This window comes from Catharus ustulatus, chromosome 4 (assembly GCF_009819885.2).
Source record: "Catharus ustulatus isolate bCatUst1 chromosome 4, bCatUst1.pri.v2, whole genome shotgun sequence".
NCBI classification, from domain to species: Eukaryota; Metazoa; Chordata; class Aves; order Passeriformes; family Turdidae; genus Catharus; species Catharus ustulatus.
Window position 1 is genome coordinate 55,020,293 of NC_046224.1, and position 19,048 is coordinate 55,039,340.

Consider the following 19,048-nt stretch of genomic DNA (forward strand, 5'->3'; position numbering starts at 1 on the left):
TTGATTGATTGCAGCTCCAAACATTGGGATCCTTAGCAACTTGAGATCACAGAATCATAGAATGGCTTGGATTGGAAGGTGCCTTAAAGATCACATAGTTCCAACCCCCCTGGGCAGGTTAGATATTTTATTAGTTTTACCACATCACTTCTTATTGGCCTGGAGCTTGTGACATGTTGTCTCAGATAAAAATAAAACCAGAAAGGGTGTGAAGAGACAACCTAAAATCCATTGCAATGTGGAAAGTTGAACTTGTGGTAGCACAACACAGTAGTGCAGAAGCAATCGTCTTCTCTGCTGTCAGATCTTTCCACTGTAAGAGATTTCCCTACTGGGTTTAAAGACAAAAGAAAACGGATTGCTTTTGATAGTGCTTCAGTAACCCCTGGTAAGATGTGATTAGATTGAGCTGTTGGTGGATGGTCTTTTAGACAGTCACTTTAATGGGGCAGCAGCTTCCAGGCTATACTAATCTCAAATTTCAAATCGCAGTTCTCCAGTTTTCCCTTTCAACTCTATCCAGGGCCAGCATCCTCTGAAACTTTCTGCCTTGTGCAAGTGCTTCAGCTTGCAGAGCTGTAGGAAGAGCAGTTCAAACAACTTCAAAATAGTGTTCAGTATAGGGTGCGTAATAGGCTTGACTTGACTTGTCTTTTGTAAGCTTTAGTTGCTTTGAAGTTTCTTGTTGTAGAGAAAAAGACCCGTAAAAGCCAAGAATGTATAGATTTAGATTTTCTTTCTTGATTGCTCTACATCATCTTCCTCAAATCTGGGTCTGTTTGTGTCCCCTAAATATATGCTGATAATACTGCACAGTGTTTCAGTAATTAGTGTAATCAGTTCTTTGTTTCCTTCAGCAATGCCTCTGATTTTAAAAATCCATGTGGAAACACATCTGTTAAAATCACAGATGCACAGGAGCATTTCCTTAAGAGCCTTATTTTAACAGAATTCCAAACTGCACCTACCCCTTTTTGGACATCATATTAGATATTCCTACCCAGACCTGGGCTCCTTGGTAGCACTAGACTTTATGAGTGCTTGATAATGAAATAATAGCTACTGAATTGCCTATTTTTACGCATCTATTGACCTTGGCTACTGCTGCTTCTTTGGCACAACTGAGAATATTGAGTATTTTGACTAATGTATTTGAATGCAAAAATTCATAATCCTGTTTTATTGTACCTACAGGCAATGGAAGACCTAGAGATCCCTTTGCTAATAGTTTTTAATTCACAATGTACCCCTAGGTAGACCTATGGTGTCTATAAAATTTACTGAGAGAAATTATGGGAAATGCAGCTGTAGGGCTTCAACCTCTTAGCAGCACTTGCTGTTTTTCCCTTGGGAATAGTATTATGTTATGCCTCATTGTATTTCCAGAAAGGTGAAATATCAGCCATGTAGACCTTGAGACTGTATGGCTTTGAGAAGTCTTAAATTTTATATATGCAAATATAGCATTCAGTATGGTGTATTAACTGGAATCTTCCTCTTTGCCCCTGACAGCTTTTCTTAATAGTTTCTTTAAACAGTCTTATTGGTACTGAAGGTTGCCTCTTATGTACCATTTCATAGAGAGAGCAGGGCTGAGGGAGTAGATATTGCATCCTCAGGCTTCACTGCAGTAAAAAAACTAGAACAACTAAGGGCAAAATCCTAAAATAAGAAAGTTCAGGCCCCATTAATGTTTGCCCTGCAGTTCTGTGTAACATCCTGATTCCTTTGAATTTGTCCTTTGCAATGTCTAAAAGCTCTCATAATCAGTTGAAGAGGGAGGCTATACTGGTTCACACCAGAATAGTGCAGGTTATGCCTCATCAATTGTTGGACATTTGGCACGTACCCAAATCCAAAGAAAGCTCACCTAATTAAGGCAGCCCCTTAGGACTTACCAAGAGTATCTGTCAGGTACCAGCTGTTGTTAGTACAGAATATGAGATCAATGTACCTTCACTCTCAGCAGGTACTACATTCTTTAAATGAGACAGATGCAAATGAAAGATTTGGATAGATTAATCCAGAATGCCCAATTCATAAAAGAATCTTTTTTGGTTGTAAGGGTTTATCCATATGTGAGCTCCCATTTAGGTTTCCTGTTCTGAAGTGTCTTACATTTTTTTTCTGCCATCCTGCTTCCAGAATTAGAATCACTTACTTCTCTGTGTGACAGAGCAGCCTGCCTGACAGTACAGAGGCTGAGGCTCGACTTGAAGTCTGTTTTCAACAATCCAGGATAATGAGGGATGGAGGCACATTACAAGCCTCAGTATGCTCCCCAGCCCTACTGACTGAGCAGAGTCCAAAATGGTCACTCCGGCATCTATATCTTGGGCTCTGGAAGGCAGAGGAATTGCTGGCTGTCAGGATGGTTCAATTTATCTTACACTGCACCCAGTATTTTAACTAGTATGTGAGATCGCTTGAAGTTGAAAAAACCCTGTCAGTTTGGAGTCCTACATTTAGGTTTATCAGAAGCTCTGATTTTGATAGCACTTAAGGGAAACAGTAAATAAAAAATCACTACTCTTCAGCAAGAAACCTTACTAGCACTCACAGAGCTCTATTAAAATCCTTTTGCTTTTATTAATGATCATTAAAGTTCAGTAAATAAAGTGACTTCTTTCTTTTTTCCATTTATCCCAGATAGAGTAATAGGCATTAAGGCTTCTGTATTGAATTTGGGAACCCAACTTAAGTATCACTAAACAGAAGGCAGATATAAAGACACAGTATTTCAATGTTCTGGAATGCGAGAAGAACAGAGTTTCTGGTCTTTTATAAAAGGACTAATAAACCAGAAACTTGACCACAGTATTTTATGACAGCAATTTGAACACATTTGCTGTGTAGGGAAACAGCATTTCTGTCAAGCTGATGTTACCAACATCTGAAGTCTCAGCTCTTCATCTCCCACATCTGGTGAGTACTTTCACAGGTGGCTTACATGAACTCACAATAAATTATTCACAATTCACTTGCTCTTTGAAGAATGATTACGTCAGTCAATAGATCTACTTAGGAGAGAAAAGAGCAGAAACAGAACTTTCCGCTCAGATGGGCTTGGTTTCCCAAGCAAATGCACTCCTTCCTTTTTTGCCTTAAGCAAAAAGTACTCAGGTATCCTGGTACTTGCACTTTGCTGAACTAATGCTGTTCCTCAGAGCAAAGGTAACTGAGAAACTTCAGTTGCTTCAGAGCAAAGGCACTGTCCACCCTCCCAAAGTCATCTCTTCCAATATTTCTCAGTGATACAAATGTTCGCCTTTTCTTTACAAAAATGAGAGTCTAACCAATATCAGAATGATTCTTGTCTCAGGCAGACCCTTTAGGGCTTTGTGAGAGTCTTCTGCAAGTGTGGATAGTTCATCAGAGGACGGGTAGCTGCAACTTTCTGTCACTTGTATCACAGTGGGTCTTTGAGCCTTTTGTCACTTCCTAGCAAGTTTCTTTTTGCTTTATAATTGTGCCTAGTTTGTGTTCCTTGTGAGTTTATAGTGAATTTTTGCATCGGCCACTTGCGAGGTTTTTGTCTGTATAATTCAGCTATTTTTTTAGAGCTATCTACAGTAGCTCCAAGATCTTTTTCCTCAACACATCCAAAAGACTGATATGATTTTTGAACAGCTATTTCCCCATGTACTTTTGAATCTCATCTGACATATTATTGTTTCCTCAGTCAATATCACAAAATAATTCTATATTTCACTCTTAGTATTTGGGTTTAATATTTTATTATCCACTGTGTTACATCACACTGTTCATCCATTTCTCCAGACCACTAAGTATATTGGGCAGCACACATCCTGGCACAGATTCCTGTGGAACTTCTTTGGGACAACTCTTCATTGTGACAACCTGACCATTTTTTGCTGCCTTTTATTAGACAATAATTATGACATTTGTTATAAATATTTATTTATTATAGTTATAATATTTAATAATATTAAATACTAATTAATATAATTATTATTAATCTTTGAGTCAATGACCACTTTTCTTCCATGGTACATAGTTCCTTTCAGAGCATGCATTGTGCAAGGAAGGTCATGAATAAAAGTATAACAGTATATGAAATAATCTCTCTTTAAAATACAGTAATTTCACGAATACAAGCCGCACCAATTTGACTAAGATTTTGCTCCTAAACCGGAAATGCGGCTAATAATCAGGAGCGGCTAATACAACCTCAGAAGTGCCTGCCAGAGTGCTGAGCCGAGCAGCTGCAAAGTCGGCATTTTGCGATTGTTACAAATCGCTACTTTGTTGCACCGTGGGTGGAGCCTGGCTCCCTGTAGGCAGCACGGGGGGCGGGGAGAGAGGCGGGAGAGCTCTCTTTCCTCCTCTGCCACAGCCCAGGGGAGAGACGGGGGGGGCCCGGCGCCGCCATTGCCGCGGCCCGGGGAGGAGAGGGGGGACCCGGGCCGCCCCTACCGCGGCCCAGGGAGGGGGGGGGAAGCCCGCGCCGCCATTGCTGCGGCCCGGGGAGGGGGGGGGGAAGCCGGCGCCGCCATTGCTGCGGCCCGGGGAGGGGGGGGAGAAGCCGGCGCCGCCATTGCTGCGGCCCGGGGAGGGGGGGGGAAGCCGGCGCTGCCATTGCTGCGGCCCGGGGAGGGGGGGGGAAGCCGGCGCCGCCATTGCTGCGGCCCGGGGAGGGGGGGGGAAGCCGGCGCCGCCATTGCTGCGGCCCAGGGAGGGGGGGGGAAGCGCGCGCCGCCATTGCTGCGGCTCGGGGAGCCGACAGGAGCCCCGCGCAAGCCATTGCTGCGGCCCGGGGAGCCGACGGGAGCCCCGCGCAGCCATTGCCGCGGCTCGGGGAGCCGACGGGGTGCTTTGTCCCCGCCCGCCGCCGCCGCGGCAGGAGCGGGGAAACTCCGTCCCTGCCCGCCGCCGGCGCCACGGGCGCGGGAAAGCTCCCTCCCCGCCCGCCGCCGCTGCCGTAGGAGCAGGGGAAGCTCCGTCCCTGCCTGCCACCGCAGGGCAGCGCCGACCCGGGGTGACCGAGCCCAGTGGCAGCGGCGGCCGGCCCCGAGCGGCAGCACCGTGCTGGACCACCTGGCCCCGTCAGCGGCCCCTAGCGGGCCGAGCCTGCACAGCCTTAGCTCAGCCAGTAAACCCCGCCCTCCCGCGGTTCTGTTACTAATTGCACGCGGGTCCTCGCTGCGAACGACAAAGCGGCTTATATTCGGGTGCGGCTTATCTATGGACAAAAACCAAAATATTTGCCAACACCCAGAGATGCGGCTTATAGTCAGTGCGGCTTGTATTCGTGAATTTACTGTAATTTAAATTAGTATAGTGCACTTTGAATCTGTGCCATGGTATCTTTAAACAATCATCTTTCTAACTGAAAATGTTGTCCTTTTGGTTGCCAGCTTTAATTCATATTTAAAACTCCATAATTTTAATGTAATAGCCTCTGAATCTAAGCACTACCACAGAGGATTTTTTTTTGTAGCCTTTTACATACCTTGAATAATATTGAACTTGTGGTCGCTGTTGGTCACCAATGTTGCTTGGTAGAGACATTCTGAATCAGAGGCTGCTTGCTGCTCAGGGCCAAGTAGAATGGTGCTTTTGTCTCTCTGGGTTTTTTGACTACCTCTTCCAAGAAAGAGCCAGTAAATCTCTTCAATGCAACCTTGGGTCACAGCCTGGAGCAACTGAAATTCCCATTTTTATGGAGTTTTCTATCCCTCCAGCCTCACAAATACTGCAAATGGAGTTTAGTCGTTCTAAGTACTGTCACCATATTGTATAGATTTAGTCCAGTATTTTTCCTGTGTAGGCAGTAAATTATTTATAATAGAATTAACTCCTACTTTTCTGTAACATGTATCACTATTTCTTCTCCCATGATATTTCTTGGTTATTGAAATATTAAGTTGTACCTAGAGATGGTGGTAAGAAAAGGAAAATCCTTAAAAATGAAACAGATCAAAGCTGCTGTATTTTTTCATGTTGGTTAGATAAATAAGAATGATTCTCAGTTTAGCCCTCAGTTAAGATAACTAGTTACATTTCATTTCTGATTTTTGGTTTTTTTTTTATTGAGGCAAACTTCCAAGTCTTTTGAGACATAATGTTCTAATGTCCTAACATTCAAGCTGCTTGGTTCTCAAACAGCGTGTTGTAAATAGCCTGAAGTGAACTATTTGGTTTTGAGTGGTTTATGGGAGCTCTCTTTTTTTTGTTTGGTTTTTTTTTGTTGTTTTTTGTTGTTGTCTTTGTGTTTGTTTGTTTGTTTGTTTGTTTGTTTGTTTGTATTTCTTTTGGGAGTGGGCTGAGGGTTGTTTGTGTGTATGCTTTGTTAACAGCATGGGAGTAAAATGGCACTATGGCTGGATATAGTAGAATATGCAATCTGTAATCTTACCATCTTCCCTTTTCAAACAAAAGATGCAGCACCCAATGTCCCTTATCCATAGCTGGTTATGGCTGTAAAGACAATTTCAGTAACATGATTCACCATCTATTAAAAGTCTAAAGTAAAAACTGAACAAAGTTTTGCTTGGTATGGATGATTTGTGTGCAAGTTCTTTGCTGATAATGCCTGAAGTTTGATGTGGATGAATAATGCAGATGAGAGTTTCATGCAAGAAAAGTTGGTGTTTCTCTTGCTGCATCATAAACACACTGCTGTTTCTGATTAGGTTGGAATCAAAATGTAAATAGTTCCTGTTGTGACTGGGGATATTTAAATTGTCCTATGCAGAACATTTATTTTCATGAATCAAACAACTGAAAATAACAAGATTGGGAATTTTCAGAAGTTCTTAATGCCAGATAAGCTCAGCTCAGTACCAGAGTCAATGATGAAACCTCCACTATTTTCCTTTTCTGTGTTGAAAAATAAACCTCAGAAGCCTTTTTCTCATGGGAAAATTGTGAAATAGACTTGTGTGTAAGTGCCAAAAGCAGAGTCAGTGTTTACAGGATCACCATTTGTTGTATAAAGGAAACCTTTTTTATTTACATGACAGCTGAACTTTGTCCAGTTATCTCATTAAGTATGTCCGCCTTCAAGGTTGCTGAGAAGTGACATTATAAATTTATGACAGCTGTGTGAAAGTTATGTACAAAAGTGTGTTCTAAACAAATGAATACAAGTTTTGGAAAGTAATTTATTAAAAATTACTTCGATAATAAAGACAATCATGGTGTTAATCCAAACCATTATATTTAAACTGAATTTGTGTCTGTTCTTGTTTTTGCATAACTTAAGAACAGCTATACCTTAATTTTAAATTGCCAGATTGTATTACTTTCCAGCTGGATTTAAGAGAAAATATAGGAAGGAGTGAGCAGCTCTTCCATCCCTCTGCTCTGCCCAAACCAGCACCACTCAAACCATTCCTGCTAGCTACTTTTCTAAAAGCCTTCAAGTCTAGAGTGTGGACAGCCTCTGCAGGGCCGCCTGTTCCACCGGTTATGTGTCCTGACTGCTGGGGTGGGTGTCCCTGTCTGATGTGCCAGTGCTGGTTCAGCTGCTCAGCCACACTGAATTAGGTTCATGGTCCCAGTTATCTTCTGCCCTGTTACAACAGTGACTGCCGCCAGATGCTCAGAAGGCAATGAGGTAGAAGATGTAGAGATCTGAGATGATTTGCCTGTTCTGGATTATCTGATATGAAAATAAGTGTACCGTGGGCCCTAATGCCTGAAATGTAACCTCTCTCCCAAAATCTGTTAGCACTGAAAATGGAACATTCTTGCTAGCTTCATACACTTCTGGCTATGCAATTGGTTTTTGCCTCTTAGGATTCTGTAGCAGTGAGTGCCGTAGTTTGTTTATGCATTGTACGAAAAGTTATTTCTTTTTATCAGGCATAAATTTGTTTTCTTTCTGTTCCATTCACTGGTAATTGAATTATTTTGCTTGAAACTGAATGTGCTTGAGGTGGATTGGAGGTTTTGTTTCCATTGCTGAGCCCAAAGCTGAGTGTTATATTTATTAGGTTTTTATGCATGACCATATTGCTTATTTTATCTCACTCCTCTGGTGGACATTTAATTATAACAACACTACTTTTTAATGAACTTCAATCAAGAATGTGGGCCATACTGTTGAGAAACTGTATTTAGAGTTGAACTCAATATATCAATATTTAGAGTCACCATAGTTCTTGTCTTTACTCTGTATTTCCCCTTTTTAGTGCATATATCCATTTACTTCACACCCCTTTGAAACTTCTTTCCATGATAATTTGTCTCCATTTGAAAAAGCTAAATAAAGACATAAATTTGAGTAGAAGTAGTGTGTACTGCTAGCTTGCCTTTGCAAAACAATTGTGTGTACCTTGAGGAGGTAGGCCTTTAAAGTGTTTTTAAATTCTCTGAGATATATTTATTTTGAAGTAATTGATTTTTATTCACCAGAGATATGATTTTTTTCTTTATTTTCTGTTCTAGACACAAGAGCTATAGCTGTCACTACAACTTGAATATTTAAAATATACTAGTTTTCACATACTAATAAATGATGATTTTTAAAGCACAGTGTGCTTGCTTAAATGAGCTTACAGGTCGGACATCATCTTTTACATTTAATTCTCATGCAGTGAACTCAAATGTGCTAGACAGAGCCAGCAAAGGTTTTAAGAACAAGATTCTGAAGCTCCACATAACATTGCATGTATGGTTGTCACAAACTAAGACTCTTTAGGGAGCTGAGAGTTATTCTTTCTCTCATGTTTCTTGTGGTTTCTTCATTCCATCTACTATACCCAATAGCATTCACTTAGAAATATCTGTAGCAAAACTATGTGACTTGTAAAATATATTTTGTGAATTTTTAAGTTCTCCTCATTCTGGTGAAGTTCAAATTAATTTTCATCTGAAGGCCTTAATGGCTAAGAATCATTTCTGTGGACTGCCACAAGAGCATTTTTGTTAATTGAATGTGGTCTAAGAGCATTCCATGGCATGTTTTTGCAGACATTGATGAATGTGGAACTGGAAGGCATAGCTGTGCCAATGACACTGTTTGCTTTAACTTGGATGGTGGGTATGACTGTCGGTGTCCTCATGGCAAGAACTGCACAGGAGACTGTATCCATGAAGGCAAAATCAAGCACAATGGTCAGATTTGGGTGCTGGAGAATGACAGATGCTCTGTCTGCTCGTGCCAGGTCAGTACAAATGGAAGTAGCTGCTTCTACAAGGTGGTGGTAGGGATGAGGGCAGAGCATCAGGATTCAAGTGATTCCTGTTTTAGCTGCCTTCTCAGGGGCATGTGTGGAGCTACAGAAATAAAATCACATAGGGTTTTGGAGATAGCTTCTCTCTCCAGCCTAAATGAGCAAAACATTCCTTGGAAGTTTATTATGTGATACTGGGAGAAGGATGATGATATTGTTTCATTAGCAGAGATGCCACCTGTGTTCGCTGGGTGGGAGTAACAGCATTTTCATGCAAATAGACTGTCTAGACACCTATTGGGGCTGGAGACTGACGCCAGCATCTCTAGCAGGTGGCTATAAATAGAAGTAGGTTCTGTGTCTGCAGAATAATTAATCTTAACTGTCTCAAACATTTGCTGTATGAAGTTTGATCCCAAGCTAAATGCAGATGGAGAATGAAGGGCCAAAACACTGCCGATAGTATCTTGAGCATTTCAGCAGCTCGACTTTTGTGTACATGGTTTAGTTTCAGATCACCTATTATCTTCCTATGTGAATAATTGCAGAACAGAGGGGTTGATCTTCCTTGACAGCCTCCAATCTGATATTCTATGAAATTGTTATATTCTATGAAATTTAAGGCAAAATTCATCAAGCATTTTTGTGAGAATTACAAACTTAGTGCAATCCATTAAAATCTGACCCTTGGGAAAGATGCCCTTGGGTTTCACCACCTCAGGGGAGAGCTGCTTGGAGATTGGTTGAATGAAGGACATTTATAAGACAACAGGGGAATTTTATGGGCGTTACTGAGTGTGCATTGGGGTTTCTGTCTTGGTTTGAATTGTATTTTGACAAAGATACTGTGTAGTAGAAAACTTGTGAGCTACTAATGGCTTAGAATCATGGTAAAAAATAAAATTTTGGCTGGAGTATGGCTAGAGTTGTACAAGTTTCTGCCATCCTTGTATGTCTGCTTTCTAAAAACAGAATGGATATGTGATGTGCCGGCGAATGGTCTGTGACTGCCAAAATCCCACCGTTGACCTCTTTTGCTGTCCTGAGTGTGACCCAAGGCTCAGCAGTCAATGTTTACATCAGAGTGGGGAGCTTTCCTATAACAGTGGAGATTCCTGGATACAGAACTGTCAGCAGTGCCGCTGTCTGGTAAAGTTCCTGAGTACAGCAGCAGAGACAGGAGGAAAGAACGAGACAAGATATTCTATTCTGTGAATAGTTTCATTTTCATGCATTAATTAATTTTAATTAATTAATTAATTAACTTAAGTCTCCCTGAAGTACATGTATAATTAAAACCTGGTTTTCATGGACTTTTGACTGTATTGTCCAGTTTCTGTCAAAAATGTGTATTGACACAATAGACATAATATAAATTACTTAATCATGAAGGTGGTTTCAGCAGAGTGGAGGTCATTTGGATATTCACCTGCTCAGCAACACTTGTGTTCACTTATTCAAAGACAGGAGAAGCTCTATAAGGAAATTCTAAATATGTATTTATTATCACAGCTGATACTGCAAGGATGCTGGCAAATAAAAACTTATTTATTCATTCAGACGTTTTGACAAACAGAAAAATAATAACGCTCTTTTCATTTTTCAAAACAGTAAAATGAAGTTTTAAAAAAACCTCATATCTGTTAAACCTTGTCATCTTTTTCCTAGGCATGTATTTCAGAGTCTAAGCAAAAAGTATTCTGCATAATGCTGCTCAGGAAGTTTCTGTGACAGAGAAAATCCCAAGATAAAAACAGCTAGTTTTTATCACAAGTTGTCTCCAAATATAAAGGCTGGTCCATGTAGCTGCTTTGGCTTTTCAGGCTATCATGAATAACAGCAGGAGCCCATTTCTGCAGACTGTGCTTTCAGTGGTACCACTGCCAAAATCCAATGAAATAGATTACCATGTACTTCATTAAATGTCTTAAAAATGAAAAAAATAACTAACCTAAAATTTAGGATCTCAATAGGTGTTTCTTTTATTTTATTTCAAGATGCTACTTCTGTAGCAAGTCTGCTTTCTTTCAGTGGTCATGGATTTTTTTGGGGTGACAAAGTATTATCTACTCCTTGTACTGCCCATTACTGCAAAAAATAGATTGAAGTATCAAGATCAGTGACTGGATTAAAAGATTGCTTGCATTCTTACCATCATGCAATTCAAAAAGAAGAAAATTGACGCAGATGAGAATTTTTTAAAACACTAACTTCACAATACTTTCTGCAAAAAGTGGAGGAAATTTGGAGCTATTAAAAGTCTCTGTGATTTTTTTTTTTTTAGCTTCTGCTTTGGAGATAGTGAATTCCTCATTCTCAAAGTCTTAGATACATTTTTTGTGAATAAACTGATTTCCTAGGGCTGAATGCTGGGGGTTTTGCCCCCCTTAAGTCCAGATTATTAACTCTGTTCTCAAATGAGCTGAATAAATTCGAAGTCAGAGATGGACCTGCTAAAAAAAAAAAAGTGCATTATTGACTTCCATGAAGTCTTTTTTTTGACCAATAGATCTGCAACTTGGGCCTTTATCCAGTCTGAAGGGAAGCTGATTCCAGCTTCTGGTAACTGATATGATTCATTAAACATCTTTAGATTTGAGTTCAGGCTTAAAGTAACTTCCCCTAAGGATTTGCTGGCCCAACACAAGTCTCTGCTCAGACCTTTTTTTACCCTGAGTGTAGTAAACCCACAATGCATAAGGTGTGATATAGTTTAGAACTTAAGGTATCCTGCTCATGATATCCAATGTGTTCCCTGTTACACTGGGCTGCTAGTGACTTGATGCCCTTAATCCAGCCAATGCGTTTGTAACCATGGCATGATAAATGTTAGGGTTTTCTATAGCAAGCCACCATTAAAATATTGAGTGAGAGCTAGGCTAAACTGAAAATTTTGGCACACTTTTGCAGGGCAGTCGTGTTACAACTTCTGTCCCTTGCAGAAGTAGAGCCTCACAAGGACAGGCCACAATCCTGTATTGCATAATTTTGTGGAGAATTTTCAGCTGCAGCTGGATGGAGAGTGTACTGAACTAAGTTAAATCTAATATACTTCCTGAATGGCATGCAGAAAAAAACACCTGATCTTTTGTGTCCCCCACAGTCAGTGAATATCAGTCTGTGCTGAATTTTGAACGGCACCAGATGGGAGAAAATAGTCAGCTAGGAAACAATGCTGATTCAAAGGAATGGGTGAGGAACAAAGTAAGAGCTAATAATAATATCTTGTTCTTTCTGAAAACAGCAAGGAGAAGTTGACTGCTGGCCCTTGCCATGCCCAGAGGTGGACTGTGAGTTCAGTGTCCTCCCCGAGAACGAGTGCTGCCCACGCTGTGTCACAGACCCCTGCCAAGCCGACACCATCCGCAACGACATCACTAAAACGTGTCTGGATGAGACCAACGTCATTCGCTTCACTGGATCTTCTTGGATTAAGCATGGCACAGAGTGCACCCTCTGCCAGTGCAAGGTAAGGAAGGTTATAAACATGAAGCTGAGGTGCTTCTTCCCAGCTTGTTCTGTGGCACGTGCATATTAATGCACTGAGTCCGGTCAGTGAACAGGTGGTGTCTACACTCGTTTTAAAGCAGCAGAGATGACTGTATAAGAGTTCAGCTGAGTTAACTGTACTTTTGCAAGTGCTAGAAGTATGGTTTGATGTGCTAGCAGATCAGAAGCAGGACAACAGTCTGTGCTGCAGAGTGCTGTGAACACGGTACTGGGCTTTGCTTTCCCGCCAGGATAGCTCAATTCAAGTTTAAACATGGAGTGCCAAGCTCCATGCTGTCTTGGAAACATGCAGCTATGGCTATGTAAGCCTAGACTTTGCACAAGAAATTTGTTCAGTGTGATACTGTAGTGTTACTGGAACTGATTGGACTTCTTTTTGAGAATAGTAATTGTTTTCAGAATAAAAAGACTAATTATATGGTTACATAGCTTCTGTAGTTAAAAATTAATCAATGTGTTTAGAAAATTTACTGGTTTTGTACTCAAAGAAATTGTCTGAGGAGCAAAATTATGGCTATGAGCATATGTGAATTGTGGCATCTCTTTTTGAGGATGAAAAAGAAAAAGGGCTTAACATAAGTGTTCTATTCAAAATAAGACCATAAAATGAATTGTGTTTTCTGCCACCCAGTACTGAAGAGTGACAATATGTGTTTCCACAGCAGCCAAGGAGAGAAAGTAGGACTCATGCATAGTTCTTCAATTATTACTGAAATGCACAGTTGATTTGGGGCTTTATTCTGTGTTCTTCCCAAGCAAGATGCTTCCCAAACCCTGATACATGGTACAATTAACTATTTGAAAAGATGCTCATAAAAAATATATCTTCAACACCTCCTTCTGTGAGAATTCTGTGTGATCAGGCAGCAAAAGCTGTCAAGCATCACTTCCTTCCTCCACCCCTGCCTGATGCAATACTGTGCAATAGATGCTGCTGTCAAGGCACAGTCCTTTTTCAAGGAAAGTGTTATACACCAAGTAAGTGTCAGTATTTGTTCTGATGTCAGAATGGGTCAGTGATTCTAACCACTGAAAATGCTGTGATCTGACAGACTGGCTAATGGTTAGAAATCCAGCTGCTGCCCAGAGGATGTTAAAACAGGCTTACAGGCAGAAACCTGTACTTTTGGGGTCCATAGCTGATGCTATACACAGCTCCAATGCCAGAATTTACTTTTTGCTCAGGCAAGTTGCTAAGGTTCTTATGCATCTGGTTCCCCATCTGTAAAAGAAATTGTTGTGTGTGGTTCTTCCCTAAAGCACTTTTCAGATTCAGTGATGGGAAATGTGCTTTTGCTGTACTGCTAACCAGTGGCCATGCAGAAGCCATGTACCAGTTCTGATCATGGCCACCTAATTGCTGCTCCCATCTGGCCTTTTGTGTTAAGCAAAGACTGAACCTTAAGCACTGACTAATTGGTATTCAGTGTAAACACAGTGTAAACACAGTGTAAACATGCACACACTTACCAAATCCATCGCTGCCTTGTGAACATAGTGAAGATTAAAACAAATATCCTGCCAAACTCCATCATTTTAATGACTCAGGTGTGACTGCCTAACAAAGAAGAGGTACCACTTTGTCCCTAAACAAGCCCAAATCTTATTAAAGAGCAGTGTTCATTCTGAAATACACTTTCTGCTCATATTGCCAGCATTTTAATATTGTAGTTCTGCATGCAAGCAGTGCACTCCCTACAGATCAGGCTAATGGTGTGCCCAGTGTGTATAGTGCTTCTTCTCATTCATCCTGTGTCACCCACTCTTCTCTTGTAAAGCATCTCATGGAAGGTCAAAGCTCCAGTCTAAGCCCCTCTAAACAAGCTATAGCAAAATAGGTTTACACAAATCCTTTAAGAATTTAGAAACCTGGGCATCAGCTAAAGCAGACTTAGCCACAAAAAAAATTCTAATCACAAAAAGAAAGGGGAGAGTAGGATTATAACCTCCTATAACAGAAGGAGTGAAAGAAAATCCTTGAATTATTCAGATCTTGGTTTTAATAAGTCCTGTTGGTTTAGTCAGTTGAATGTATTTGGACTAATTTATAAACAATACTCAATTTTAGTTTGCATTGTAAGAATCAGACTTAAGAAGTAGTAGAGATGCAGAAAAAAAAAAAATTCTCCAGCATTTTAATGACGTCCGTAGGCAATCTGTTCCCTTAATTGCCCTTAGTATTCTCATAAGAATGTCTGGACTATTTGGAAAAAGTTTATGGATTAATGTTCACTGGTGTTACAGCCAGGATGCATGAAGCTGAAGCATTCAGGGCTAAATCCAGAATCCCTTCTGCCTGAATAAAACTCCCAAGTGCCTTGTGTAATTCAACAGCTTTATGTATTTGAGCAGATGCCCGATACCTTTATGGTGGGAGCATTCCTTCCACTGATCCCAGCTTCTTTCAGTTTGAGTGTTGTAGCTCTGGGTCACAGAACACAACAAGCCAAGCAATTAGAGGAGTCATAATAGCTTGTTCCCTCGGGCAACATAAGGACATGAGGACAATGTCATGAATCTGATCCAAGTCTGTGCATGTTTTGTATTTTGCAAGTCTGTACGTTCAAATCTGATGGGTATTTGCAAACAGCTGAGCTTGTTAAATTTTCTTGTTTTGTACAAAACGCAAATTGTTTCAATTCTTCTTTCTTTTTTCCCATCCTTTAGAATGGCCATGTCTGTTGCTCAGTGGATCCACAGTGCCTTCAGGAGCTGTGACACCAACAACTATCTCTCACAAGCAGTTTCTGGATAAAGAATTTTCCTTCACAGAAATAGACCTTTAGACCAAAAATTGTTCAAAATTAAAGCAAATTTAGGTTGGTTTTGTCTATCTGAAGTGCAGGTATGTGATGAACCCAGTTACCTGAATCAAAGTGAAATTTATGGGACTCAAGACAAGCTTAGATGTGAAAACCTTTGTATAAGGTTAGGCCCAAGTTTTCTGGCTATTTGTCTGTCTGGCATCCTTGTGCAGAATGTTTAGGTTAGTGTAAAGTGACACATTGTAATGCTGTACATAATGATGTCAAGATATAAAATCAACTAGGAGCTCTTACAGGGTCTTCTGAAGCTTTGAGAGTCCAATGCTTGACCAGATGCAGCAGATTTACCTAATCATATTTGGAACTGCACAAATGTGTTTGATTGCTTACTGCAGAACTTAGCAGATGTTTGAGTAAAAGGATGAAGCCTTCAGGAATAATGAACCTAGCAGCTAAGATGTGATATGTACAGTATGTGCGCTGAAAAAAAAAAGATAGACGTTATTGTAAAAAACAAAAAACAAAACAAGAAAAAACAAAAAAAAAGAAAACCCGTGATGCACAGGCATGGCTTCTTAATGTTTTCTGATGGGAAAAGTCATCAATATTTCCTTGTTTTACTGCACTTACTATTATTTCTTGATTGACTTTGTTCAGTATAAGCTCGTTCTTGTGCAAATTTAAATAAATATTTCTCTTACCATAAGTTTCTGTTTGTGCCATCCTTCCTTTTCAAGGACTTAATTTTCACGTGTGCTGTTACTTCTTTGCCAGTATTCCTGGGAATGTGAACAATACAGGTGAAGTATTGCCTATCTAGCTCCTCTACATGTGGGAGCTTATGCCCAGCACAGTCTTACGCCTATCATGTCTTGTTTTTATTAAGATACACATGAGTAATTTGTCATTACAGTGGATTAAACAGCAAATTCACATGCCTAAAGATCAGATCCCGTGTACCAGTGGGGTGTTGTCACTGAGAGTCAGTAGAGACCATTTGTGTGTGACTTGGATCTGTTCACATTTACTGGGGATCTTCTCCAAATTCCTCCTCTCTCCAGCTGCCAAGCACTGGTTTGTCTTCCATTAGCTCTGCAGCTGTTTTTGCTTTTTGTGTGAAGTATCTTAATGAGTGGGGATTACTTCAAAATGCAAACCCTTTTGTCACTACTGTTCTGTCAGGACCGTAAATAAAGGAGGCTACGTGACCAAAGCTATGTTATTCTCAAAGAGAAATAAAGAATAAAGCAATGCTTATGAATTTCAGGTAGCTGAAAAGGCTGAATTTGTAAAGAATGCATCATGAACAGTGGAGACAAAACAGGAGAGGAGGAAGATGCCCAAGATGACAACATTCTTTAGATGCTACTTTAATACTCATATTCTTTTCAAAGTGCCTTACTGCTCTTTGGCAACTCTCTTAGGAGTTCAGTAGATTGTCATGAAACCTGAGCAGGCAAAGCTTCCATTAGTATTGCTCCTCTGTGATATGAAGTTACAAGGGAAGTCCATGTATGTGGTTTTGCAAAACAGAATTATTTCCTGCAAACAGATGCTACTTCAGTTTTATGTACCGCAGGAGATCAAAGGAAACTCACGCAATCACACGTAGAGACTCAGATATTTTACATTGAGTCAATAAAGTGATGAAGATTTCCAGACCAAATAAAACCTTTTCCTCATCTAGTCTACAAATAATTCAAGGCTGTTTTTTTTTTCCTGTTTTGTCCTATTCCCAGCAAGCTGCTGTCTCAATTTTTAAAGAGAATCAACTCCCCTCCCCCCCCCCAAAAAAGGTGCTTTCTCTGCAATGTTTTCTTGCCTGCTAGTCATTGTCAGGAGGTCATGTGTTCACCTCAGACTCTGAGGCACATCTCCAGTGGATTTCACGAGCAGCTGCATGCCTGTTTCTGAGAAAAGGTTTAGCAGAAGTTGTGTACCCTCTGAGAGCTGCACTTCAATTTCATTCAAGAATAGGTACAGGATAGATAGAAAAAATGCATCAAGACCAGAGTTCTTTTTTTGAAAAGAATGAACATTTTTCAAGGGCAGAATCCTTGAGCTCTGGCAAAGGCTGTACAAAACTCTGAAGAGACCCACTGCAGCTGGTAGATAGATATCTACAGAACATTGTAAGTAACATTGTAAGCATCCCTATTTTGGCAGTGAATAAAAAAGTTACCGGTGAGGCAAGTTTCTCTGCACTTAATCTGGTTTTGTGCATCCTCTGACTTTGGTTTCAAAGCTGTGACAAATATGAGAACTTTTCAGGAAAATTACCTCCAAAATATTTTCTCAATAATTTTTCTAATGGAGTAAAACTGGTGTTTAATACCAGCTTTTAATCAAAACTGAAACGGTGTATAGATGAAAAATAAACATCCATTTTCTTTTGTTATCTACCCTGAGTGTTGACCTGAGTGTTGGAGGATCTTTCTACTATTGTGGGTTTGTGAAGCACACTGATAGGCTAAAAAGTCAAAAATCTAAACATAAGGTAATAGCTAAGACTTGAATCTGATCCTTGGACAGACACTCAGGGTTGCATGCATGTAAAGAACAAAGCTTGAAGTCTCTACTAAATAAAAAATGAGAATGGATTCAGTGAATATTGTCTAATTTATCAATGTTTAAGGTTACTAATCAGTTGGGAGTTCTACTAAAGGTCAGCAAACTCCAGGAAGACATATTGGTGACCCTCATTTTCATTCCTTTTCACCCCCTCTTCCCCATCTCCCTCCTGTTCAGCCCAGCCAGTAATTAATAGCTCATGTTTTTAATTTTCCTTGAAAAGTAAATTTAAATATGATTAAAAATTGGTGTCTAATTTCCAAGCCTAAATTATCTGTTAGACAATAATAGTCCATAAAAACAAAAATACAATTCTGAATGATGCAGGTACATTCTGCTCTCTTACTGACCTTTCATTATTGATGCACTGTTTGCAGTACCAAAATTCAATAACTTCCATAAAGGAATTGTCACCTCTCTGCAGAGTAATTGCCCTAAGTTAATAGACCTACAGATAGAATGGCAGAGATGTCTTCAGCTACAATGCTGAATTCAGTGCTATGGTGAAACAGGTTGACAAAATGCAGCAGCATTATAAAACTGTTGAAAAGGGACCTAACTGTGCATCTGCAAATTTCTGGTACCCGCAAATTTACTAGGGGCAATACTAGCCATTGCATTTTTATTAGGATGCCTAAAAGTGGGTGTTTATGCAGGGAGGACTGTAAAAGTGCCCACCTTCATTTCCAGCATAGAATCTTGACATTAACTCCACCGACCTACAGCAGGTTCATCCTGGGTCACCTCAGAGACACACAATCTCATCAGCCACATTTGAGCTGGCTTCAAATGCAGGATGTGTATGCAGTAGGATCTCCCCCTCCACAGATTCTCCAAAGTAAAGAAGCTCCCACAGCAGCAAATGGCAGTGCTGAGCTCACATGCCCTCTCAACAGGAGGGAACTCCCTTGGTTTCACAGATAAAAATAGCAGTAGCTTTAAAGTAGGGCTCTGCTAGTTATTTTTTAATAGTGAACTTACTCACAGGCAAAGGCAGTTTAACTTGTCCCCAGAGCAGTTAATAATTTAAGCTAGAAATCACTAGCTAGATTTTGCCAG

The 19,048-nt window shown here is 40.3% G+C and overlaps 1 protein-coding gene across 1 annotated transcript in view; it reads left to right on the forward strand.

The window, feature by feature from the left end:
- The window catches only part of NELL2 (neural EGFL like 2), a 140,594-nt gene extending 124,470 nt beyond the window's left edge, over positions 1–16,124 (forward strand). The window contains exons 17-20 of the mRNA XM_033057442.1: positions 8,941–9,134; positions 10,116–10,292; positions 12,388–12,612; positions 15,321–16,124. Of these exons, the coding sequence (XP_032913333.1) occupies positions 8,941–9,134; positions 10,116–10,292; positions 12,388–12,612; positions 15,321–15,371 (647 nt within the window). The 3' untranslated portion in view covers positions 15,372–16,124. The remainder of the gene's footprint in view (positions 1–8,940; positions 9,135–10,115; positions 10,293–12,387; positions 12,613–15,320) is intronic.
- The last annotated feature ends 2,924 nt before the right edge of the window (positions 16,125–19,048 follow it).